Raw genomic sequence first — 25,434 nt, forward strand, 5'->3', positions numbered from 1 at the left:
GAGGCGGGTAAGGCCTGGGGCCCTGAAGCTGGAGCTCCTGGATCAAATCCCAGCCCCTCCTCCACTCGTGAGCAGGGCTGCACCTTCCTAGGCTTCCAGGGGCTGGGGTCTGCATCTCAGTACCAAGGCTCCTGAACTACAGACCGCCCACCTGCTACCACGTGCAGCCAGCAGAATGTGCTGCAGAGTTAACGCCCCCTGGGAGCAGCCCTCAGCTCTCAGGAGTTGCTGGTCCCCTTGTCCTTGGGTGGGATGAGACTGAGGTATGAGCGCTGCAGGCTTTCCCCTAGGCAGAGCTCCAGGCAACCACAGGGCAGCGTACTGCAGCAGCACTCTGCACCCTGGGCTCCTCCCCTTCCCCGCATCCCTTTCTCACCAGGCTTTTCTGCACAGCCCCCAATACTGTTTGCCCTTGAATCCTTGTGTCAGAATCTGCTTCTGGGAGAATTCAAACTAAAAGACTAGCTATTCAGCCTTGAGAAATGTATTTAACTGTGCTTCAGCTCCTGCAGCGACAGCAAGGACAGAGCATCTATTTCACAGGATAGCTCTAGGAAAAGTTTTCATTAAAACGGTTAGTAAAAGTACATGTAATATGAGCACTCTGAAAACGTTAGCAATAATTTTATTAAAAAGTAATGTTGGAGGAGAATAGAAGAGCCAATAAAATATAATGGAAAAATCTAGGCATATGGCCTATCTGGGAATAAGTCTTAGCTCAGCTGCTAATTTAACCTGAGACTTTGGGTCAATTACCTTGTTTCTGTGGGCCTCAATTTTCTCATCTGCGAAATCGGCTAACAGTCACACCCATCTTATAGAGGCCACACAGGGTTAATATGAAGATTAAGTGAGGTGAGGGGAGTGAAAACCATCTGCAGGTGGGAAAGGCTGGGCACCAGTGGGCCTTTTAGGTGCAACTCAGGCTGCAGTGTTACAGTTAGAGAGAGACTCTGGGGCCAGAAAGCCTGTGTTCAAATTCAGTTCCGCCATTATGAGCTATGAAGTGACTTCACCCCTCTGTGACTGTGGTTCCTTCTGTAGAGTGGAAGCACAGTACTGCTGCTTTCACAGGGTGGCCATATGAACGAAATGAGCCAATTAAACACGTAAACTTAGAAGAGTGCTTTGGTGAATCTTAATATATGTTAGCTATTAGTATATTTATTTTATCCGTCTATCTATCCATCCATCCATCCATCCATCGATCATCTATATTCATTCATCCACCATCTATATTCATTCATTCATCCACCATCTATATTCATCCACCATCCATCCACCCATCCAGTCGATCCATCCATTCATTCACCATCCATATTCATCCTCCATCCATCCATCCATCCATCCATCCATCCATCCATCCATCCATCCATCCATCCATTCATCCATCCATCCCCTATCCATCTTCATCCATCCATCCTCCTTATCCATCTTGAGGCAAAAATTTAAGGCCTGGGAAGGCTGCTGAAAGGGCTGTTTTGGGAATCAGAAGCCCTGAGTTTTAGTCCAGGCTCCTCTCACAAATACTGTTTGACTTTGTAAGTCACCTCCCCACTCTCTGAGCGTTGGTATCCCAGATTGTAAAATGAAGGGGTCTCATGATGTCTTAGGGGCCCTCTAAGCTGCAGTCATCCATAAATCTAAGACCTGCTACTTCGCGGAGAACAGGCGCATGGAGGTGCTGGACTCTTCCCTGCTACGTTCAAGAAGGGTCAAAGTCCCCGAACAGACAACAGATGCTCTGGGAAGCCACTGGGTAGGGGAGTGAGATGTTGGGGGTCCCGATCTGTGTGGGGGAACTGTGGGGTTAGAGGCAGACCTATGGCTCTGGACAGACAGCATCAGGGTCAGATAGGCCACTTGTCTGAGCCCATGTAACATTTCTTCCTTTCTTTAGAGACAATTTAGAAATCAGTAATAGTCCTTAGAAGGCCAGATCCTTAAATCCATCTGCGTCTCCCCTGGAAAGGCCATTCCCGACTCTCCAGTGGCCGCTGGCTGGTGCTGCCGAGAGCACTCACCTGGCTGAAGGAATCCAGGCTGACCCCGTTGTCTATGAGAAAGCGCCGCACTTCCTGGACGAGTTGGGTCTCCCCGAGAGCCACGCGCACGGCCACACTGCCCTTGGTCTCCTGTGGGAGAGGAAAGGAAGAGTCCTGGTTGGCTGTTGGCCAGGTGACTTGCTGGCCCTCCCATCTCCCAACAGCCTGCAGAAGAGGCTGGGATGGAAATGGATTCCACTGATGCTGCTCATCTTCCTACATTGATCAGATGCCCCCAGTGGCTCTGTGCCCTTTTTTTTTTTTAAAAAAAAAAAAAAAAAACAGTGTCTCACTCTGTCATATCTGTCCCCCAGGCTGGAGTGCAGTGGTGTGTTCATGTCTCACTGCAGCTTCAATCTCCCAGACTCATGCAATCTTCATACCTCAGCCTCCTGAGTAGCTGGGACCACAGACGCACGCCACCACACCCAACTCATTTTCATATTTTTTGTAGAGATGGGATGGGGTTTCACCATATTGCCCAGGCTGGTCTTGAACTCCTGGGCTTAAAGCAATCCACCTGCCTCAGCTTCCCAAAGTGCCAGGATTACAGGTGTGAGCCACTGTGCTTGGCCCCCAATGGCTCCGGCTTCCCAGGTCTCACACAGTAGATCCGGGACCCCAGGGTCCCCCTGCAGGGTCTCCCTCCCCTCATCATACGGGTCTTTGCTGCCACTCCCATGCTGAGCTCATCCCACCGCAGGGATCCTGCAGTTGTTGACCTTGGCCTCCAAGGCTCTTACCCACATTCCCTTGCTCCATTCGGTTTCTGCTTAAGTGTCATGTTGCTGACCAGTCCAGCCTCACGGTGACACCCCATCCCTCCCTTGGCTTTTCTGTTCTCTGTCCTTACCAGGCCTGCTGCACTGCACCTCTGGTAATGTGTCAGTGTCTTCTCGCTCACCAGAAGGCACCACAGGAACCTCACTGCTCCTCTTTGGGGGGTTGCTGCATTCCCAGAACTCAGAGTATTCGGGGGATATGAAGCGGCTGCAGGCCCCCAGCTGGCCTGGGTCTAAAGCTGTGCCATCCAACACAGTGCCACAAGCTCCTCAGAGTCACTCATTCTGTGAAATGCAATGCGATGCATCCAAAGTGCTCTCCGTGGAAAACACACACGGAATTCCGTGAGGAAAAAAAGACTATAATAGCTTATAATTTTTTTTAACATTGTGCATATGTTGAAATTATAATATTTTGGACGACACAGTGGCTCAGGCCTGTAATTCCAGCACTTTGGGAGGCTGAGGCAGATAGATCACCTGAGGTCGGGAGTTCGAGACCAGCCTGACCAACATGGAGAAACCCTGTCTCTACTAAAAATACAAAAATACTAAATACAAAATTAGTGCATGCCTGCAATCCCAGCTACTCGGGAGGCTGAGGCTGGAGAATTGCTTGAACCCAAGAGGCAGAGGTTTCGGTGAGCCAAGATCATGCTGTTGCACTCCAGCCTGGGCAACAAGAGCAAAACTCTGTCTCGGAAACAAACAAACAAACAAAAATATCTTGGATAAACCGAGTTACATCAAATATATTATTAATATTAATTTTGCCTGTTTCATTTAGCCTTTTAAACACGTGGCCACTAGATGATTTCCAACTGCACATGTGGCTCACATTCCCTAATGGACAGCCCCGACCTTCAGTACCTGGTAGACAGCAATGGGCAAGGAGCTTATGAGCCAAATCCACCCATGTCCTTTGTTAATCTGATGAAAAACACTCCCAGGTTTGCCTGGGAAGAACTCAGCTGCCTCTAACTCCAGATGCATGTTTTTTTGTTTGTTTGTTTTTTGAGACAGTCTTGCTCTGTTGCCTGGGCTGGAGCGCAGTGGCATGATCTCGACTCATTGCAACCTGCCTCCTGGGTTCAAGTGATTCTCTTGCCTCAGCCTCCCAAATAGCTGGGATTACAGGCATGTGCCACCACACAAGGCTAATTTTTGTATTTTTAGTAGAGATGGGGTTTCTCCATGCTAGTCAGGCTGGTCTTGAACTCCTGACCTCTAGTGATCCGCCTGCCTCAGCCTTCCAAAGTGCTGGAATTATAGGTGTGAGCCACTGTGCCCAGCCCAGATGCATGCATTTTAAAAGAAGGTATGAGGATACAAAATATACAAAGAACAGGGTATTTTCAGGCTTTCTGCAAAGTACTTTAGATAAAGTATACTTTGTACTGATATATATATTTTTATATATACATAAAAATATACTTTATATGACTCCTGCCTATAATCCCAACACTTTGGGAGGCCAAGGTGGGATGATCACTTGAGCCTAGAAGTTTGAGACCAGCCTGGGCAACATAGTGAGACCCTATCGCTGCAAAAATAAAAATAAATTAGGCATGATGGCATGCATCTGTAGTCCTAGCCACTCGGGAGAGTGAGGTGGGAGGATTGGTTGAGCCAAGAATTTGGGAGGCTACAGTGAGCTATGAGCTATGGTCATGTCACTGCACTCCAGCCTGGGTGACAGCAACTTGTCTCAAAAAAATAAAAAAAAAATTACAAATATGTGTATAAGAATGTGTATGTGTATATATATATATATATAGATGTATATATACACACACACACACCTACTTGAATATACCTTTTAAAAAGTATCCTTTTATAGAAGGTACAAAGCACATATAGGATCCAAAGCAAAAAGAGCAGATATGTCAGCAGCATAAGTCTAGAGATCTAATATAAACACACAACATGAGGACTAGAGTTAACACTGGAGATTTCTGCTTCTAGCAAAATCTTTTGTAGTAGATTTTAGGTGTTTTTTGCCACACACACAGAAAGGGCAAGTGTGAGACAATGGAAATGTTAATTGGCTAGCTTATGGTAAGTATTTCGCTATCTATATGTCTATCAAAACATCATGTTGATTTTTAAAGCTATGTGATGTGGAGGAGCAGGATGGATGGAGAATTCAGAAGGAATAAGGCTAGACTCGGGAGAGAAAGAGGAACGGAACCCAGTGACCCCTCCCCTGGCTTCAGAGACCTGGGCTGCCTGGGCTGCGGAAATCGTGAGACACGGTTCAGAGCCAAGGCACCGGAGCTGGCCAGACCTGGTGTCCTCCCACCTCCACCTCTTTGCAAGTCTGTGACCTTGGACAAGTTATTGTGTCCCTGGGTCTTGATTTCTTCATCTGCACAGTGGGATACAAGAACCCCTACTTCACATGGCCATTGTGAGAAGTACCATGCACTAATGCTTGTGGCCCAGTGGAAGGCTCAGGAATGTCACCTGTCAACACTACTGTCAATCACATTCTCTGGGGTGGCTCCACACAAGGGCATGAGAAGCCAGGGCTAGAGGCTGGCTGGGGATGTTTCCAAAGGGACGGCTGGGAGAGCACCTTCCATTCCAGAGACCTCTGGGAAGGCCCAAGAGGAAAGCCCTGGAGGCCCCAGCCTCACAGCTGACAGCAGCACAACGTGCCTCCTGTTCTTTCTCCCCTTCAGTTTGGCCCAGATCCCAGAGAGGATTGGTCGGCTTTACTCACGTGGTCAAAAACTTGACTCTTGGTGGCATTGTACTTCTGTGCGATGGCATCAGCCACGGCATTCGGCCCCATGAATAATGTGTTCCAGTTGTGAGAGCTAAGAGGCAGGAGGCAGAACAGGGAGATCAGACCAAGCTGGAGGAGGGGAACTTGCTCTCAGACATGAATCCTGTAAGAAATGGGCTCCTAGGCCTGCCTTTCTACGTTTCTCCAATTTCCCTATCATGGGCTACATATACAGGGCCTGAAGACAACCCGATGACAGGGACCATCCCTAGCAGTGCTTCATCTGTGTCAGGGACTAAGAACTTCACATACATTCACTCATTGAAACCTTACAGCACCACAAAAGTAAGGCACTACTATCATTCTCCGATTTTACAGATGAGAAAACTGAAGCTTGGTAAGGTATGAACTAAACTCATCAGGAGTCAGAAGACCCAGGCAGCTTAGAAAGCACAGGGTGAGGATGGTAGACGGTCGGGGTTGGGGCTCAGCAGCTTCAGGGACACTGAGGACCTGGTGCTGGTGGCTTTGTCCTGGGCCTCCTTCTTTTTCTTGTAGGATGACGATCCCAGGGCACTGGCGTCCTCGCTGGCTTCCTTCTTGATGGTGGATGGTAACACGTGGAGCATCCTGCCCTGGACGGGGATGACAGGAAGGGAGTAAACAGAAACCCTGCCTTTAAGCCGTGCTTCCTGGTGAAGGATGTTGGCTTCTGCCACGAGTAAGGCGGACCCGGCACTGATCAGACGGCGGGAGAGAGGTCAGGTACGTAACCACTCTCTTCCCACCTGACACAGGGACTCGACGTTGTAAGGAGGCCACCTGACACAGCTACACACAGGAAACTTCGATCAGTGTATAACCCGCACCCGCAGCCCTCTCCCCGCCCCTCAAGCCTGCATCGCATCCTGTCCCTGCACCGGTGAGTGAGAATGTGAGCTTCACGCCGGGGGGCCAGGTCTGGCCCGATGGCAACAAGGGGGTCAAGAAATCATGAATAAATGAATGAACGAGCAAAGGAAAACGGGTGAGGATGAGGTAGCCTGGGGCTTGAGGATGTATGCTAAGTAGATGACTTGGTAACACTGGGAAAAGAGAAGTTTCTTATATTCCACTGTGGCCATTTTAATATGCCTCTGTAAAAATTCCTTTCTTCTTACTCCTCTTCCAAGATGGGATCTATAGAAATGGAGAGCAAATTCATCCATTCAAGGAATAATTTTTCAGTGCCTGCTATGTGCCAGACACAAGTGTAGGTGCCACAGATCAGTGACCAGAACAGATCAGACCCTGCCCTCATGCGATTTCTTACCTTCTAGTGGCTTGGCGGTGACTTAGCATGCCACTGCACGTTTTCTTAGGCCCACAAAGTGGACGCCTGTGTCCACAAACACACACAGACACACATACACAGCCTTTCCTGACCACATGAGCCCACAAAGTAGATGCTTGTGTCCACATATACACAGAGACACACACACACACACACACAGCCTTTCCTGACCACATGAGTCCCGCAGCCTCCCGGCCAGGCCAGGAGGGGCCTCACCTGGAATACCTGCCCGTCCACCTCCGAGTAGGCCTTTACAGCATGCTCAGGGAACATGAAGGTGACGAATGCAAAACCCTTGGGTTTCTTGGTCAGGCTGTCGATGGGGTAGTGGAGCTCAGACAGGGGACCTGAGGACAGGAGAAGTGTCGGTCTCTGGTGGGCCAGGCCACTCAGCCCCAGGGAAGAACGTGGTTCTCACCTACTACACATGTAGCCTGCCTTGAGCAAATCACTGAGCCTCCCCATGCCTCAGTCTTTTCATCTGTATAACGGCACAACGGTACCTAGTTCATGGGCAGCTGCAACAACTAAATGTGTTAATGCGTGCATAGTGCACTAAACAGTGCTTGCTAGAGTTAGTGCCAAAGAAGCGTCTTCTATGATGATATTAGCATCATGCTCAAATTAAAGCACACCCTTTCTGCAGTGCTTTCCACTCTGGACCCCAGGGTGTGACCGCGTCCCCTCTCTGGGTCTTTCCTTCCCAAATAGACGTTTGGGGTATATCAAAGAATGCCCACTCAGCCCAGCCATGCAGTGTAAGCCGGGATGCCAGCCTGTGTGAAGGATCTGGTGAGCAGATCAGTGAATGCAACACACAGTTCCACTGGGGGCAGGCCCCAGCCTTGGAGGTCAGATCAGTTTTCCTGATGGCAGGCCCTACTCAGGGCATCCTTACCCTGACAACGGGGCCTACATCAGGTGTTCAACCTACAGCTCCGATCCTCCACAACCTACAGCTGGCCTCTGAATAGACATGGGGAGACACCGCTGGGATCTCAAAGGTATCAAGACCTCCCCTCATCCTGAACCCTCCCTTCCTGCCCTTCAACAATGGTAACTCTACAAACACACACAGCCTATTGTCACCAAGCTGGACTATGGGCCCTCAAGCCCATGGTCTGAGAAATAACAGCAACAACACCACTAACCTTGACACTGTCAAATCTATTTGGTGCTCAGCTTGGATAAGAGGACTTTACATAATGAAGAATTCAGATACGGAGGAACGCCATGTAGGTATACTCGTCAGGCGAAACCTGTACAGTTACTCAATTCCAATACTGAGTGGCAAGAGTTTGGACAGCAAGCGAGAATCTCAAAAAAGTCATCCAAATCGCTTCAATTCTGAATTTGGAGAAGTTAGAGAGCTCAGACAGCAAAAGATGCCAGAGATGCTATTAATACCTTTTACTTCCTGTCCTGCAAATCCCTGCATTCATCATGTCACTGAATCCTCACAGCAGCTCAGGGGTACTTGGTCCCATTTTACAGAAGAGAAAACTGAGGCAAGAGATGTGGAGTCGTGTGCACACTGGGACTTGAACCCAGGATGTCAGAGTCAGAGCCTGGTTCCCACAGCCGCTGGGCTATCCACAGCCCAGGGGCCTCGCCCCTACCGTATTTGGAGAAGAGCTTCTCCAGGTCCTCCTCGGTGCTGGTGTAGGGCAGGTTCCGTACAAAGAGCCTTCCGGACTCGGCCAGGTCCTCCTCCTCTTCGTTCTCCCCGAGCATCCGGCCTTGCCAGGATTTGGTGGTATTCTTTGGCGCAACATTGGTGGTGGGGACGTTCTTTTCCCTGAACACCTCGATGTAGCGCCCGCCTGCAATGAAGAGGAGTCAGGGCTCCAGGGGCAGGCCTGGAACTTGCCAGCGACTCCCTGCTGGTGACTCCAAACTCTTCTCTGCTGCCTTCCAGAAAACACAATCAATGTGGCAGATGACAGCACCCAACACCTGCCCTGTCACCTGGGGTGGCAGCGTAAGCCAACCCCAGGCCTGAACCCAAATCTCACTCACCCTGCCAGTTCAGCTTCAGCCCTGGAGGGAGCCTGCCTGAGTTATCCCAGACCACAGCGATGCAGTCTCTAAACTCCGGGCTGTATTCTCTGGCACTGCTTGTTGTTCTGCCTTGGGAAAGGTCTTAGGTGACAGCCCAGCCCTGGGTACTTACCTGCTGATGATTTATTTACATGCACAGCCCGTGTGCCTGATTAGGGTACTATTATCACTGTATCCTGCACAGGCACTACTAGCTGTTCAATAAATACCCACCTCCTGACTTGCTAACGAGATTCCCAAGGCCCTCCATCTTCTCTAACACAACTCAAGTCTTCACTGGGGTTGACGGCTGGATTCAAATCACTTGTCTTGCCCAGGGATTGGTCAAAGATTACATCCCTGGGTATTGTTCCAAAGACCTCCCAACTCTAGGGAATTTGCAGGTGCTGTTCCCTCTACTGAACATCCTGCCTGTAGAGCCAGAGCCTGCCTCCTCAACTGCAGGTTTGTGTACCAATGTCGCCCCTCGGTGAGGCCAAAGCAGACAGGACCCTGTTTAAAGCCAAGCCTCCTCAAATCCCTGCCTTCCCCAGGACCCGTGCCTCCTGTGTGCTTTCCTGTAGCATGGATCACACATTTAACTACCTGTCTCTCCCTGCTAAGTCAGTTTACTCTCTGTCAGCTCCGGAAGGGCAGGGATTTGGGTCTGTTTGCTCCCTGCTGTGTCCCCAGTGCCTAGAACAGTGTCTGCAGAGAGTCAGTACTCAACAAGAACGTGTAAAGGAAATGAAGGAACGAAGAAATCCTGTAACACAAAGACGGCACGTGGCCAGGGCTTCCTTACCCATGTACTCCCGGTTGCATTTTAGAGCTTGCTTAACTTCCTCTTCATTGCTGAAATCCACAAAGATGTATCCTGACAGAGGACAATGACAGAGGTAAAATTTGCAGGCCTTGCAGACATTTGTGGGTACCCAGAGGAATACCCCTACTGTGCTAGGAGCAGAAAGTGAGGGAGAAACCTATACTTTTGCCAAATCTCCAAAATACAAAGGGTCTCCCTCTCTCTCTCCCACCCACAGACCAATTTCCCTCTGCAGGGAGCATCCAGACCCCAGCCTGGTGTTGTGGATGAAGATGCTGAATGCCAGGAGTCGGAAGCCCAGGAGGCATTTCTGTCTCCCTCCAAGCCTCCCCCCACCCCTGACTGGCACCTGCTCCAAGCCATTCTCTGGAGAAGGGCCTGTGGCTGAAGCATGAGGACCCATCTAGGTGCTGGAAGCACCGTCTCCACACCCACTCTGCTCCTGGGCGCCTGAGGCCTTGACTTGCACAAAAAAACAAGCAAATGGGGGAGTCTTTCCTCTAGCACAAGAGGCTCCGCTTCCTGACCTCTTTGGGCCTCAACCCCATGAGGCAACAAGATGAGGACCATTCCCCTGCTTTTCTGGGGCATTAAGGAAATCCTCCCGGGGCACCCAGCTAACAGCTGGCAATGTCTATTACTTGGTCCAAAGCCCTTGGGTTTTCTGCCTTTAATCACAAGTCTGTTTAGATGCTTTCGGTGACTCCTCTGTGTCCTCCTTTCTTATATCCAGGCACCTCATCCATCCCTATAAACATCGTCCATCCTTCTCCCTCCTCCTCTCCATGGCCACACCCTGGGCCCCATCACCACTGATCCTCCCTTAGAGGATGGCAAACGCCTGGCTCCAGGACCCATTCTTCACCAGCCAGGGACCATCCTAAATCTGATCACTGCCCTCCCCTGCTCTAAGCTCCCAGGGGCCCCTGCATCCTGACTGAAGCCCACAATCTTTTTCTTTTTGAGATTGGGTCTTGCTATGTTGTCCAGGCTGGATTTGAACTCCTAGGCTCAAGTAATCTTCCCACTTCAGATTCCTGAGTAGCTGAGACTCACACAGTCTTTAATGAGGCCCCTGAAGCTTAAGAGGCCCAGCCTGCCTCCTCCCCAGCTCTCCTGCAGGGGACATTCTGCTGCTTTTCAACATTTCATGCTTGGATCCCAGCTCCCTCCAACTCCAGGGCCTCCAATATGGTTTTCTCTTGACCCCGACAACTCAGATATGCTTCTTCCTGCTCCCTCTCTGTTCTCTGACGTGCCATAAAAGCAAGGGTACCACCACCATCACCACCACCACCATGAATATTAACAGCAGCTTTCACTGAGTGTGCAACAGGGGCTTAGCACGGCACTAAATGCTGTACACAGAACCATTCACGCAACTTGGTGGGACAGGTTTACCTGACTGCACAGAAAACAAACAAACAAACAAAAAAAACTGAGGCTAAGTCCCTTGTCCAAGGTCATAGGGCTCCTACCCGAGATCTGCACCTAGGCAGAGCCCTTTCCCCTGACCTCACCCTGCCCTGGAATCAGTCTGCAGGGAGAAGGATGGGTGGCTGAATGGTCGGCCGGGTAAGCGGGACTTTCCTGATAAGAGGAGAGTTGGGGAAGAAACGCAGAAACGTGACAGTGAGGAGACCATCCCTCAAGCACACTTTCTTCCCCAGGTGTCAGCCTAGGCAGATCTCAACTGCTTTGCCCAGGCCAGTGTCTTCTTGCCAAAGACAGAGTACACATCCAGCGGCTTCCAGCCTCCAGCCTCCCTGCAGCTAGAGGGCCTCAGCGTGGTTCTCTTGAGAGGCAGCAAGTCTGCTGCTGAATCTCCCGCAGTGCCCTGGTCTGGCCAGCAAGGAGGAGTAGGCACAGGCGGTGCCCACCTTCCTGAGCTCAGACACTCTGCCTTCCAGCCACACTGCTCATCTCAGGGACGCCGGAACCCAGGGCTCTGAAGCCAAAGGAGGTGCCTGGTTGCCCAGAGTGTAAACCTGCGGGGAGGGTGGCACGGGGCAACACCACATAGGCTCAGCAACTCAGAGCCCTGTGCACCGGCAGAGCTGCCTGTGGACTTAGCCCAGCAAACCCCAGCACCTGATGGCATTTGTTTCAGTGCAATAGGTGAGCCCACTGGGATAGGCAAAGGCTAACATGAGGAAGGGAAGGATGAAAAGCACAGGTGAAAACTCCATCCCTATACACCAGGCCTCCAAAGGCTGGGGCAAGAGATGCAGCTTTGACCTGCCCAGGCTGACCACATCCACATGACTGAGGACCACAAATAGGAAGAAAAACGGGTGCCCTTAAAAATTCTCCCTTATTCAACTACCCCAACCTTCCATCTTCACTGTCTGCCCCCTTTCCCACCCGGAAACATCCCAGATCTTACCTGTTTTATTCCCATGAGCGTTTCTCACAATTCGAATGGCCACTGGTTTCAGGGGTGCCAGGAATTCCGTAACATTTTTCTGTAAGAAATTTTTTTCCCCTTACCAACCACATAATAAAAATACAACCCAACGAAAAGACATGGGGCAAATTTCTGAATCAGAAAGGATTACAAAGTGTTTCATTCTTTACTTTTTCTCTTTCCTTATACATATCTCTTCTCCAATTACCTTGGAAAAAATTTGAAAAAGAAAATTGAAGAAATGAGTAATATAAATATAAAATAGCAGTGTCACTATCAGCATTAAAATAGCGATGTCACTATCAGCATTTTAAGGCATTGTTTCTCCCATAGATAATTTTATATACTTGGGATTAAATCTGGCTTTTTTCACTTCTCGGTAAGCTTGAGTATTTGGTTTTTGTGTATTAGTTTTGCAAGCAGCCACCTCGTGGTTTTTGCTTTGTTAATTAAAGCATGTGATTTTCAGAATGGTTGGTACTGAAAGAATTCTGACAAAATTACAAGACAACTCAGTGACTTTAATAAAACCTAAATGCTTGCTACTCTGAAGTTTGATAAGTTGTAATTTGGAAATTTATAAACATAGAGTACTAGAACAAAAAAAGATTTCAAGAGAAAAAAGGGCAAAAGACATGAACGGGCACTTTCCAAAAGAGAAGATATATTGGCCAGGTGGGGTGGCTCACGCCTGTAATACCAGCACTTTGGGAGCCCAAGGTGGGAGGATCACCTGAGGTCAGCTGTTTGAGACCAGCCTGGCCAACATGGTGAAACCCTGTCTCTAACTAAAAATACAAAAATTAGCTAGGCATGGTGACGTGTGCCTGTAATCCCAGCTACCCGGGAGGCTGCGGCAGGAGAATCACTTGAACCCTGGAGGTGGAGGTTGCAGTGAGCTGATATTGCACCATTGTACTCCAGCCTGGGAGATAAAAGCGAAACCCTGTCTCAAAACAACAATAACAAGATATACACGATCTACAAATGTGAGAGAGTATGATCCATCTTATAAGTAATTTAAAATATAAATTAACATGAGATGTTAATTTTTATTTTTACCTATCACTGATAAAACATTAATAATACCCAGGGTTCAGGAAAATGGGCACTTGTAGACTCTGCTACAGGGAGTATCAACTAGCAATGCTCCCAGAGGGCAACTGATACTCTGTGCCAAAGCCTTAGAATTGTACACGCATGCGCCTACACAGAATATTTATCTGGAGCAAAGATCAGCAAACTGTGGCCCGTGGGCCAAATACCACCATGGTCTGCTTTTGTCTGGCTTGCAAGCTAAAAATGGTTTTTACATCTTACAGGATTATTTACCAAAAAAAGAGAAAACAATGAATATGTGACAGAGATGAAATGGCTTACAAAGCCTAAAATATTTACCATCTGGCCTTTACAGACGAAGTCTGCTCACCCCTGATCCCAAGGAACTGAATTATTATAACAAAAAAAAATTGGATATAACTCCCATGTCCCAATTTAGGGGGCTGAGTAAACCTGTAGAAGTTTACCCTGAGTAAGGAAGAGCATGAGTATAAAAACTGCTGCTGTAACAGAGTATCTTCAATACTCAAAGAGGTCTATGACATATCGTGATGAGGAGGAAAAAGGGGTTTCCAAAGAGTTCCCAGTAAAGGATTGCTTCTTAGACATACAAAGACAAAAACGTCCAAGAAGAGGCTTCAGTGAGCGATGATGGCACTACTGTACTACAGCCTGGGCAACACAGCAAGACCCTGTCTCACAAAAAAAAAAAAAAAGAAAAGAAAAAAAACCACAAAAAACAAAGGAAAACAAAACAAAAACCATCTAAGAAGACACATCCAAAATGTAGCAGTGGATGTCACTGGGTAGGACACAGGTGTGTTGGCCGGACAGCCCCAGTTTGCCTGGGATGAGTTGTCACTGTATCTGGAGTCATTAGACCTGTGGTAATTACATCCACAGCCTGGCACCCCGTTGGGGTAGCACCCTTCTCACTCTCAATTTAGTGTAGATGATAATTTAGTAGTCATCCTACTTAGAGGCAATTTTTAAATATGTTTTATTTAGCTACACAGTTTTGAATTTTCTATATTGAACTTCTATTACTTTCATGAAAAGTGAAAATTAAAAGTGTTCTTCCGCTGTTACAGACCCAAAGGCAGCAAACTACAGTCCACAGGCCAAATCTGGCCCACTGCCTGTTTTTATAAATAAAGTTTTATCTATTTTTACCTACATTCTGAGACCGCTTCCTTGCTATAAGAGCAGCATGAGTAGTCACAACAGAGACATGTTGATCACGAAGCCTTAAATATTTACTGGCTGACCCAACCCCCACGCTTTTCTTTAACAGAGTGTGTCCACCCTGGTATGGGTACCAGTGAGTGAAACCAGACCTCCTTTGTCTTGGTGTAGCCATCCCTGTTTCCTGACCCTGACAAGCCAGAGATCTTATTTCTCAGCCTTTTTGGCCCCAGTTCCTTCCAGCTCATGTCCTCAACGGACTCTAACGCCCCCATGCACCAAAGGCTCCTGGCCTTCCCACCCTCGTCTTCTGCTCCCACAGGCTCCCGACCCTTGTCCTCAGTCAGCACATACCTCTGTGACATTGAACGGGGCCCCCCGCAGCTTCACGGTGTGGCAGGTGGTGGGTTCCTTCTGGTTTGCTGGTTTCTCTGTCTGAGTGATCAGAAAAACAAACAGAAGTGGCCACATTAACCCTTCATACAGCTGCAGGAGGTGGCACACTGGGACATTTCAGTGCCAGAGAAGGTGCCTGCTGTTAGGGAGAACTGGGGAACGCTGGGAAGAATCCATGTCTACCGTGCATGGAGTCTGGCCAGAGGTGGGGCTAGGTGATGCCAAGTCTCCATGTGCCCCTGAGATGAGGGCTGGAACCAGAGCCTGGCAAGCTATGGGCACTTGGACAGGAGCCCTGGGGCCACAGGGAGGGGCAGGGTGAGAATGGGAAGGAGCCCTGAAGAACAGGGCTGTCAGTACCACTATGCAGGGCTTATCAGTGCCAGACACTGAGTCAAGCACTTTACAGATGCCAGTGATCTACTAAATCTTTACAACAATCCAATGGGGATTATGGGTTCCGGATGTCTTTTCCCCGCAATTCTGGAATACAAACAGCTCTGAAAAACCTAAGTTTCTAGTAACTTTTATGGCAACAAAACCTGCCCCGACTCAAATGCACTTCCCAGCAAAGCCTGCCGTGAGTGGATGTGGGCCCATTTATAGCTTATGCTGATTCACGCAGCGCAAGCAGTCTTGTCTATGCATTGCAGAAAAAGACAATGGGGTGCTGCCTTTTATCCTGTATTTAGTAACAAGGTAGGCAGAGGGGAGTGAGCCCTGCTGGGGGTACTTCATTCCAGAGGGTTCTCTTCCTAAAATCTGAAGATTCCAGAATTCCAGCATATACTTAGCCACAGGGTCAGAAACCAGAGGCAGGGAGCAGTGCTACCATGAGTGTCTTTTTGTAGATGAAAATTAAGAGGCTGAAGGAAGTAAAGTATCTCACCTAAGGACCAACAGCTACTAAATGATGGAGCTAGGATTTGAACTCATAATTCTAACTTCCCCACACTCTACTACCTCTCTGAAATATACAATTTTGGGGGAAAAAAAAAGGACAGGGTGCATAATTAGAAGAGGCAGAAAATGAAAGGAGGGAGGAAGAAAGGGAAAAGAGGAAACAAAAGAGGAGGATGAAGCCTGCTTTCATCTCATTTGAAAATACAGGGCTGGGGCCAGGTGCAGTGGCTCACGCCTGTAATCCCAGCAATTTGGGAGGCTGAGGTGGGTTGATTACTTGAGGCCAGGAGCTCGAGATCAGCCCGGCTAATATGGTGAAACTCTATCTCTACTAAAAATACAAAAATTAGCTGGGCGTGGTGGCATGTGCCTGTAATCCCAGCTACTCAGGAGGCTGAGGCATAAGAATCACTTGAACCCGGGAGGCCGAGGCTGCAGTGAGCTGAGACTGCACCATCGCACTCCAGCCTGGGTGACAGAGCAAGACTGTCTTAAACAAAGAGGAAAAAAAAAAAAAAGAAAATACAGGGCTAGGCAGGGAGAGAAGTGATACTTCACAGAAAGAGGGAACAGGGACCTGGACAACATGTCAAACTGCTCTGTCTCTGATGCAGAGAGGACTCCCAGGTCGGAGACGAGCTGGCTGACTTCCAGGGAAGCGCCCACGTTTATGATCTTGACTTCAGACCCCAAAGACCTGGGGCTAAGTCCTGAACCCACCACTTCCCAGCCATGACCTTGGCTGAGGCACTTTCCTTCTCCAGGCCTCAGTTTCCTCATCTGTAAAATGGAACAAGAGCAATACCTGCCCTCAAGATCATAATGAAATGCAACGGCATGGCAGGCATGGTGCCTAGTGTGTAGCGCAGGCTCAGTTGATCCTCCCTATTATTGCTGATGACTGCTCTGCACCCCTCTGCCTGTGTTGTTACTAAATACAAAGGATAAAGGCTCAGAGCCATCACTCAGCTCACTCCCGCCCCATTGGTGGGATGTGGGTGTGTTGACCGGGCTGCTCCAGTTTGCCCAGGATAGCTGGTCACTGTATCTGTAGTCATTAGACCTGCAGTAACTACATCCACAGCCTGGCACCCCATTGGACTAGCATCTCACTTTTAACTTAGTGCGCATAATAATTTGTTACCCTACTTATAGGCAATTTCTGGAAGGCAGGTGACCTCTCCAGGTTAGCAACAGAAAATAAATGCAGAGGCTGGGTGCAGTGGTTCATGCCTGTAATCCCAGCACTTTGGGAGGTTAAGGTGAGTGGATCACTTGAGGTCAGGAGTTTGAGACCAGCCTGGCTGACATGGCAAAACCCCATCTTGACTAAAAATACAAAAAATTAGCTGGGTGTGGTAGTGCATGACTATAATCACAGCTACTCGGGAGGCTGAGGCAGGAGAATCACTTGAACCCAGGAAGCGCAGGTTGCAGTGAGCTGAGATCGCACCACCACACTCCAGCCCGGGCGACAGAGGGAGACTCTGTCTCAACAAAATAAAATAAAATAAAAATAAAAACAGAAAAGAAATGCAGAAAGGACACACGGCGAGCAAGTGGCAGGGCCAAGATCGGGAAGCCTTTGGACTGCAGAGCTGCGTCTTTCCCCAACATTCCACTCTCCTAACAGAGGAGCTGTGGGGACCATGGGCAAGCAGGAGAGCGGACCTCCTCCCTTGGCATCTGCGGGATACACACGCACCTCAGCTCTGGCCTCCGGCGGTCTCTTTTTCCCAGCTGGCATCCCTTGCTCTTGGCCTGCACCCTTGCCGTCTCTTTCCTGCAGGATTGGGGTGGCGGAGAAAGCCTCTTCCTCGGCCTCACTCCCTTCATCACAGTGCACGGCTTCATCTTCACTTTCCTCTTCTTCCGAGGAAGAGGATGACCCGGCCTTCACCATCTTGGATTTCAGGTAATCCATGTCTGACAGCTCCTTCTGCACAGCTGCCTTCAGTTCGAGGCCTGCCTCTTCTGGAAAGACAGGGAGGCTGAGATCAGTGATAGCTATGAGCAAACCGGAGTTCGGAGGCAGCAAATGGCAGATGGTCCTCCTAGTGAGAGGCCTGAGGCCGCACGCCCTGGTGTCCTCACCACACTGTGTCCATGGCCCCTGTGCCCAGCATCCCCCATAAGTCCTCTGATTAGCAGTGCCAAATGGGGTGGGGCTACTGCAGCTTTGATATTCTCTGTGCCACACACTGAGCTCCTGGCTCCCTGCCGCCAGCCATGTCTCCCCCAGTTCTCTCTATATGGCAGCCTCCACGGCACTTTTCAGAGTAGGTACAGGACGGTCAGTCTCTGCTTAACACCTTCCAGGGGTTTCTGGATGCTCAGGGTGAAACTCAAGCTCCTCATCAGGGACGGCTGCGTGGGCTTCTCCCACTGTCTCCTCCTGCTCCAGCCATCCCAACCTACATCAAGCCCCTCAAGCCCATGCATTTTCCTTTCCTCTGTGTCTTTGCTGTTCCCCTGCCTGGAACCCCTTTCTTCTCCCCTCCCCTACCGTGTCCCACTAAGTCCCCTGAGTTCCTCAGATGTGAACTTAGCACAGAAACATTACCAGGCATAACTGCACTAAATGCACATCCTCTCACCTTCAGACCCAAATACACTCCCAGCTCTCCACTGAGCAAGTACTCTCCTGTGCTGCAGTTGCTCCCTTGCCCACCAGGCCTCCCCCTACACCACAAACCCCTTCTGAGGACAAAGGCTCACTCCTTTACCTCCTCAGGGAGGCCTTCCCTGATAACTCTCCTGTCCGCCTTTCCTGCTTTCTCTCTGTAGCATTCATCATCCTCTGATATACCCGACAGTGGACTTATCTGCTTATTGTTCCTCTCCACAACCATAATCACAGCTCCATGGGGGAACAGACCCTTCTGTCTTTTGCTTATCAACATGGTCCCAATGCCTGAAGTATGCCTGGCAGATAGTAGGTGCTCAAGAAATATTTGTTGAGTGATTGACTGACTGACTGAATACCCAAGTAGGATCAGTGAAGGCAGACGCACCTGCAGAGGGATCATCACCCCCACTGGAGAGCTCAAGGGCTCACCTGACTCCTAGAGTCTGGTACAGAGGGGCCCCCAGTGCCGATGAGCCCAATGGCAAGCACAGGTCCGTGCACATGGAGCACACAGTCCCCATGCCCTCACCTTCCAGGTCCTCCCCGGCTCCCTCCTCCTCACTCTCCTGCCCAGAATCGGAGTCGAAGTTCAGGTAGTCGCTGGCCGGCTTGCTCTTCCCTTTCGAGGGCTCAGCATCCAGGCCATCGTTCGCCCAAGTGGCTGCCTGCGCCCGCCTCTGATGAACTGACAGAAACTCCTGGAACTCTGTGTCCTCCTTCAGCTGGTGGCACCAGAACCCGGGCAGCAGGGACACGGGAAAAACGGAGAGGAAGAGGCAGAGAAGGCTCAGGTGGGGCTTGATCTTTCTGACTCTTAGGAGGGTGAGAAGATCCCTCAAGCTCATTTCCCCCATTCTCTAGAGGACCCCGAGGTTCAGCTGGGTCAGTTCTGAGGAAGGCAGAGTTGACTTCTCACCAGACAAAACTAAGAGGACATGAAGACAAGGCCAGGCGAGACCAGAGGCACAGCTCTCTGCTTCCCAGGGCCAGCCTCCATCCTCTCCAGCCTCTTCCCTCTCCCAGCCTCCACCCTCTCCAGCCTCCTCCCTCTCCAGTCTCTTCCCTTTCCCAGACTCCTCCCTCTCCCAGCTTCCGCCCTCTCCAGCCTCCACCCTCTGTAGCCTCCTTCCTCTTCACCCTCTTCAGCCTCCACCCTCTCCCAGCCTCTACCCTCTCCAGTCTCCACCCTCTTCCACCTGCTGCCCACCCTCCCTCCCTCTTGGGCAACAGGACAGACTCACCTTCTCCAGTTGACCTGCCACCTTTTTCTTCTTCTCGTCCTGAAAACAGAAGGCACAGAGAGTGAGGGTCACACAGATGAAGAGAGCTGGGAAACAGAACTGCATTGACTTGGGAGGGCCCATCTTCGGGAACCAAAAGGGAGTGACTACCCTGCTGGCACTGGGGACAGAGGCCAGAGTGACCCTTTACATACTTTCTTAATTTCTGGAGTAGTAGAGTCTTTTGGAGGCTGCTTGGGCTGGCTTGGTTTCTGGGCATGTTTGCTCCAGGCTCTGGGTTTGGCCGGGTCCCCAAATGACTTGCAGAACTCCACCTGTGTGGGAAAAGAGCCACGGCACCCAGGTGTTAGGTGCTGCCCTTCGGCACCTGGGAGCTCGGGCATTTTAGACAACTGCCACTGCCTAGCTGAGTTTGCTGAAGTAGATTACACATCGCCCCTTAGCCTGGGCTTTCTTCTTCAAGTCTAGAATGTAATACTTTAACAGCCTATCAGTATGAGTCTGTAATACTGTAATGGTAATAGCTGCCACTTACTGAGGAATTCCACATACCAGGTACTGTCTAAAGTGCTCTGCAAGTACTGATACACTGAGCCTCTCACATCAGTGACAGCTACGACTTTCTATAATTCAGATCAAGAAACTGAAGCACCAAGAAGTCAATTGCTCTGGGTTACCCAGGCAGTAAGTGATACAGTGAAGACTGGTACTCAGGGGGTCTCTGGGCTCTGGAACCTGAGTTCTTAACCATCCACTCTACAGGGTGGCGAGATGACCTGGGCCAAAAACTCAATCAGGCTCTGGGCAGGGCAATGTGGGGCAGTGGCTACCAGGGTCACCCCACACTGCCTTAGGTTAATTATCATAAAGTGAGCTTATCTGGCTCCAGAGAACAATTCTAGAGTGATAGGGACAGTGGGGTGACCACTGGAGGGACGGAAGAGTACTGGAGACCCAGTCTGAGCTGACGCACCATTCAGGCCCTAAAACCTCCAATACACTCCTCTGAGAGGACTTTGAGAGTGCTAGTTATTCAGGCATCCACCACTGCCAGCCACTCCCAGCCACGGTTAAGGCTGACGCTGGTCAACCAACCACTGCCCCTAGGGGAAGGAGCTGCCATCTGGTTGCAGTCCTTTTTAAGACACAGGCTCTCACTCCATTGACCAGGCTGGACTGCAGTGGCATGATCATAGCTCACTGCAGCCTCAAACTCTTGGGCTCAAGAGAGCCTCTTGTCTCAGCCTTCTGAATACCTAGGACTGCAGGCACATGTCACCATGCCCGGCTAATTTTTTTTATTTCTGTAAAGACGCAGTCTTGCTATGTTGCACAGGCTGGTCTTGAACTCCTGGCCTCAAGTGATCCTCCCACCTCAGCCTCCCAAAGTGCAGGCATAGGCATGAGCCACCACACCTGGCCAGTTACAATCCCTTTTGTGCACACTTTCAAAACAGGCTTGTTATTTCTATAATAATGACATGTACTCATGGTACAAAATTCAAATAATATACAAAAGTACAATGAAAGTTAAAAAAAAAGTACTCCAATTCCTATCACTCATAGAGAGGAATGATTAGTATTTTGGTACAAATCCTATCCTATGGCCTTCTATGCATTTATCATACATGTATGGAGGAATACGATTGTGTCTAAATGGGATCACATGAGACATACATGTATTTGTCCATCATCTGTTTTTTCCTTCTCAAAAAGCGTTAGAGATGTTTTTACGAAGTCACACTAAATACACGAGTGACCTGAAGTGGAGCCCCCTCCTGCAGGAAGCTTTCCTGACTCCTCCCTGGTCAGGCTAGAGATCTTTGTTCTCCCACAGTCCCTGAGGCTCACCTCATCATAGCACTGATGTCACTGAGCCAAAGCAGCCTACTGACCTATCAGCCCCCTGCCTGCCCAGAGGCAGCTGGCTCCGTGAGGACAGGGGCTGAGACGTCACCTTTTTCTCTAAATTCCCAGCATCATTGAGTGCTTGCTAAATGCATGAGTGAATGGATGAGGTACAGCTGTGGTTCTCAAGGTGTGGGCCTCAGACCAGCAGCATGGGTGTCACCTGAGGGCTTGCTGGATGTGTGAATTCTTGGGTCCTGCCTCCATGCACTGAATCAGATGCTCTGGGGACGGGCCCAGGAAGCTGTTATAACAAGCTCTCAGGTGATTCGTATGCACATAAAAGTGTGTGAATCAGTGAGGAAGAAGACCAAAGACATCACAAACTGAAGAGGGATGGTCTTTGAACTCAAGTGTTGAGTGAAAGATCAAACAACATCACACTCGACAGCAGGTAAGGGTGAGACTCTCGCCCACTCACTGTGATCCGGGATGTGTCGATGAAGCTCTTGTTGAAATGCTTCAGTGCCTTTTGGGCCTCTTCCTCAGACTTGAAGCCAATAAAGCCAAACTTGCGGAACTTGCCATCTTTGGTGAACTTCAGACTGCAGTCCGTCAGCGTGCCGAAGGCAGCAAACAGCTGCCTGAAACGCTCCTCCTTCATCTAGGACAGAGGGAGAGGAATGAGAGACAAACGGGAAAGTCCCCAGAGCAAGGGGACGAAATGGGCTGGAAACCTGAGGTCATGAGATTCTCTAAGGGTGGCCTTAGATGAAGAGGGGCAGAGTGTGCTTTTCTAGCTACAACAGGTTCCAGCTGTGACTCTAGCACGAGTAGTGTGGCCTTGAGAAAGTCCCTTAACCACTCACTGATGTGGAAATCATGACTCATAATGGCTGCAGATGACATCTTCCTACCCTATGGGGCTCCTATGAGGATAAGACCAATTACAGAGGTAGTATTACATCTGCTACATAGTAGACACCTAATAAATACTTATCGGAATAAATGAATGAATGAACAGGCAGGATAAGCTCTATATATCTTTGTCAATGAAGCCTCCCACAAAAAGATGCCCACATCCTAATCCTTGGAACCTGTGGATATGTTACCTTACATGGCAAAAGGGACTTGGCAGGTGTGACTGATGTGGAGATGGAGAGATGACCTGGATTATGCAGCCAGGCCCAATGTCACCTCATGGGTCCTTACGAGAGGGAGGCAGGAAGATGAGAGAAGATGGAAACAGAGAAGATTGGAAGATGTTATCCTAATGGCTCCAAAAATGGAGTACATAACCATGAGCCAAGGAAGGCAGGTGCTTCTAGAAGCTGAAAAAAGGCAAAGGGACAGATGCTCCTATAAAGCTTCCCAGAAGGACTGCAGCCCTGATAAAGCCTCGATTTTAGGATTTCTGACTTGCAAAACTGTAAGATAACAAATTTGGATTGTTTAAGCCAGTAAGTTTGTGCGAATTTGCTATAGCTGCATTAAAAAACTAACACACTAATATTATAATTTGGTCAAGAAGCCCCACCCTATGGAAAACAGGCTCCTGGCTTCTCACCATCTTCACTGCAGCCAGGCTACCCTCACAACTCAGTTTTCTAAGCAGATACTGGGAGATTAGTGTGTGTGGTAGTGGAGTTGAGGGGACATTCAGGGCCCACAAACAGTCAAAACAAGTTTGAAAATGCAAGAAGCTAGAGGCCTTGGCAGTCCAACTAGAAGATGACATTTTCTGAGGTAGCTTCTTACTAACTGATCTCATCAAAATCTCAATCACACTGTGAGTTAGGAATTTTTATCCACATTTTATAGAGGAGAAAATGAAACTCATAAGGGATAAATGATCTGCCCAAGGCCTACAGAATCAAGGTTTGTGACTCAATTCAGAAATATAGAAGACAGTGAATTCAAGTCCTCAGTGCCTGGGAGAGACCAGGCTCAAGTCTGAATCCATCATTCCTTTGTCAAAAACCTTTTGGTGACTTTCTGGCACCAAAGTCTCAAGGACAAGCATCTAAAGAAAAACATGCAATTCTTCAAGATCTGCCCCGACTAACCGCTTCAGCACTACGTTTGCCAAACTCCTCACAGCCTTCTCACCTCTGAGGTTTTACTTTTGTTGTCCCCTCTGGGTTACATTTCCCAAGACAGGCCCTGGCTAACTCCTCATTCTCAGTTCAAACATCTATTCCAAGAGGTCTTTCTTAGATGCCTTAGGTGGACGAGATAACCAACCCTCACTGTGCTCCCATAGCACCCTGTTCATATTTCAGTGAGGCACCTTGCAGCATAATGATCTGGTGCCTCTCTTTTCTGCTAGCCTGCAAGTTCCATTAAAAATAAGGACCCAGGCTTATCCACCTCTATCTAAAGTGTCGGCAATATCACAAGTACTCACTACTAAATATTTGTTGAAAAATAATTAAGACCAGTGCAGGCAATCATGGTAAGAGAGAGTCAGGTGTAGCAGTGAGGAATGCAAATTCTAGAAAAAGATTGCTCAATTCAACCCCTGCTCTATAAATTACACCAGTGTGTGAGCTCAGGCAAATCCCTGTACCTCTCTGCATCTTGGTTTCTTTACCTTTAAAATGGACGTAAACATAAAACTTACCTCACAGGGATGAGGTGAGGATTAAATGTTACTTTACCTAAAGCACCTGGAACCGTGCCTGGTACATAGTAAACTCTCCAAGTGTCAGCTGCAACTGCCCTTGTTTTTGTTATTCTTTCATTCATGAGATAAGGCAAACAATAAGAGAGTCAACTACACTGTGAAGTGCAACAAAGCTGAATTTGGGAAGAAAAGGAAGTGCAGCCAGGCTAAAATAGATATTTTTAAGTATACTGCTCAGAGATGATGACAGGAGAATTAAAAACAAGAATATTACAGACACTGGAAGGGAGGAACAGATGATCTAAATTCCTTATTTTTCATAGTTGAGGGCTAGCAGATAGTCACTGGAGCAGGCAGGTCAAAAGGAGGAAGGTACACTCCTTGAATATACAGAGATACATGTGAGGAGTCCCAAAAACAAATCAATGAAGATGGTTCCTCCTGGACAGAGAGGGAAGGTAGGACAGAGCAAAGACTTTGCTACTCATGATATACACTACTATACTGCTTGAATTTTGAAAACCGTGTGTTACAAAGTTCCTTTGTCCCACCTGACAAAGGGGGAAAAAAAAAAAGGAAAGGAAAAAACTCACAACATTAAAACAGAAATTGGGGCCAGGCGCAGTGGCTTAGGCCTGTAATCCCAGCACTTTGGGAGGCCCAGGCGGTGGATCACCTGAAGTCAGGAGTTCGAGACCAGTTTGGCCAACCTGGCAAAACCCCATGTCTCTACTAAAAATACAAAAATTAGTTAGGCGTAGTGTCGCGTGCCTGTAGTCCCAGCTACTTGGGAGGCTGAGGCAGGAGAATCACTTGAACCCAGGAGGGACAGGTTGCAGTGACTGGAGACTGCCGAGATTGCGCCACCGCACTCCAGCCTGGGCGACAGGGCCAGACTCCATTTCAAAACAAAACAAAACAAAACAAAAAACAAAACAAAACAAAAACATGCGAGAGAGAGAGAGAAAAAAAAGGATATAAGACAAACAATGATAAGAGAATCAACTACACAGTGAAGCACAACAAAGCTGAATTTGGGAGGGAAAGGAAGTGCAGCTAAAAATCCTCATCCCACAAAGCGAGGCATCAAGAGACACTGTCTAACCTGATGGATGGATCAGTAATCCATTAAAAAAAAAAAAAAAAAAAAACGCGACAAAGAGAGAAAAGGATGATCCATTCGAGCCCACCGCATCTAATCATCTAGTATTACGTACATTCACCTATTTTGCCTACCATGTGTCGAGTTCTGTGCTGGGCTCTAGCGAAACAAAAAATTATGGCTGGGTCACCACTCCCCACTTACTAGATAAATGCTGTAAAGCCTTTTACCCACTCCGTATTCCTACTTGCCCTAAGGATGGGAGTGGGAATTGGAACGCA

At 48.8% G+C, this 25,434-nt stretch overlaps 1 protein-coding gene across 2 annotated transcripts in view; it reads right to left on the reverse strand.

The window, feature by feature from the left end:
• The window catches only part of RBM19 (RNA binding motif protein 19), a 142,895-nt gene that overhangs the window by 116,910 nt on the left and 551 nt on the right, over positions 1-25,434 (reverse strand). For both annotated transcript variants that reach the window (XM_015152890.3, XM_077953224.1), the window contains exons 2-14: positions 21,907-22,089; positions 19,772-19,891; positions 19,578-19,616; positions 18,866-19,058; positions 17,413-17,681; positions 14,763-14,843; positions 12,144-12,222; positions 9,737-9,808; positions 8,511-8,714; positions 7,108-7,238; positions 6,072-6,193; positions 5,553-5,649; positions 2,025-2,135 (exon numbers count right to left, since the gene is read on the reverse strand). In XM_015152890.3, the coding sequence (XP_015008376.3) occupies positions 2,025-2,135; positions 5,553-5,649; positions 6,072-6,193; positions 7,108-7,238; positions 8,511-8,714; positions 9,737-9,808; positions 12,144-12,222; positions 14,763-14,843; positions 17,413-17,681; positions 18,866-19,058; positions 19,578-19,616; positions 19,772-19,891; positions 21,907-22,089 (1,701 nt within the window). The remainder of the gene's footprint in view (positions 1-2,024; positions 2,136-5,552; positions 5,650-6,071; positions 6,194-7,107; positions 7,239-8,510; positions 8,715-9,736; positions 9,809-12,143; positions 12,223-14,762; positions 14,844-17,412; positions 17,682-18,865; positions 19,059-19,577; positions 19,617-19,771; positions 19,892-21,906; positions 22,090-25,434) is intronic.

This window comes from Macaca mulatta, chromosome 11 (assembly GCF_049350105.2).
Source record: "Macaca mulatta isolate MMU2019108-1 chromosome 11, T2T-MMU8v2.0, whole genome shotgun sequence".
Taxonomy (NCBI): domain Eukaryota; kingdom Metazoa; phylum Chordata; class Mammalia; order Primates; family Cercopithecidae; genus Macaca; species Macaca mulatta.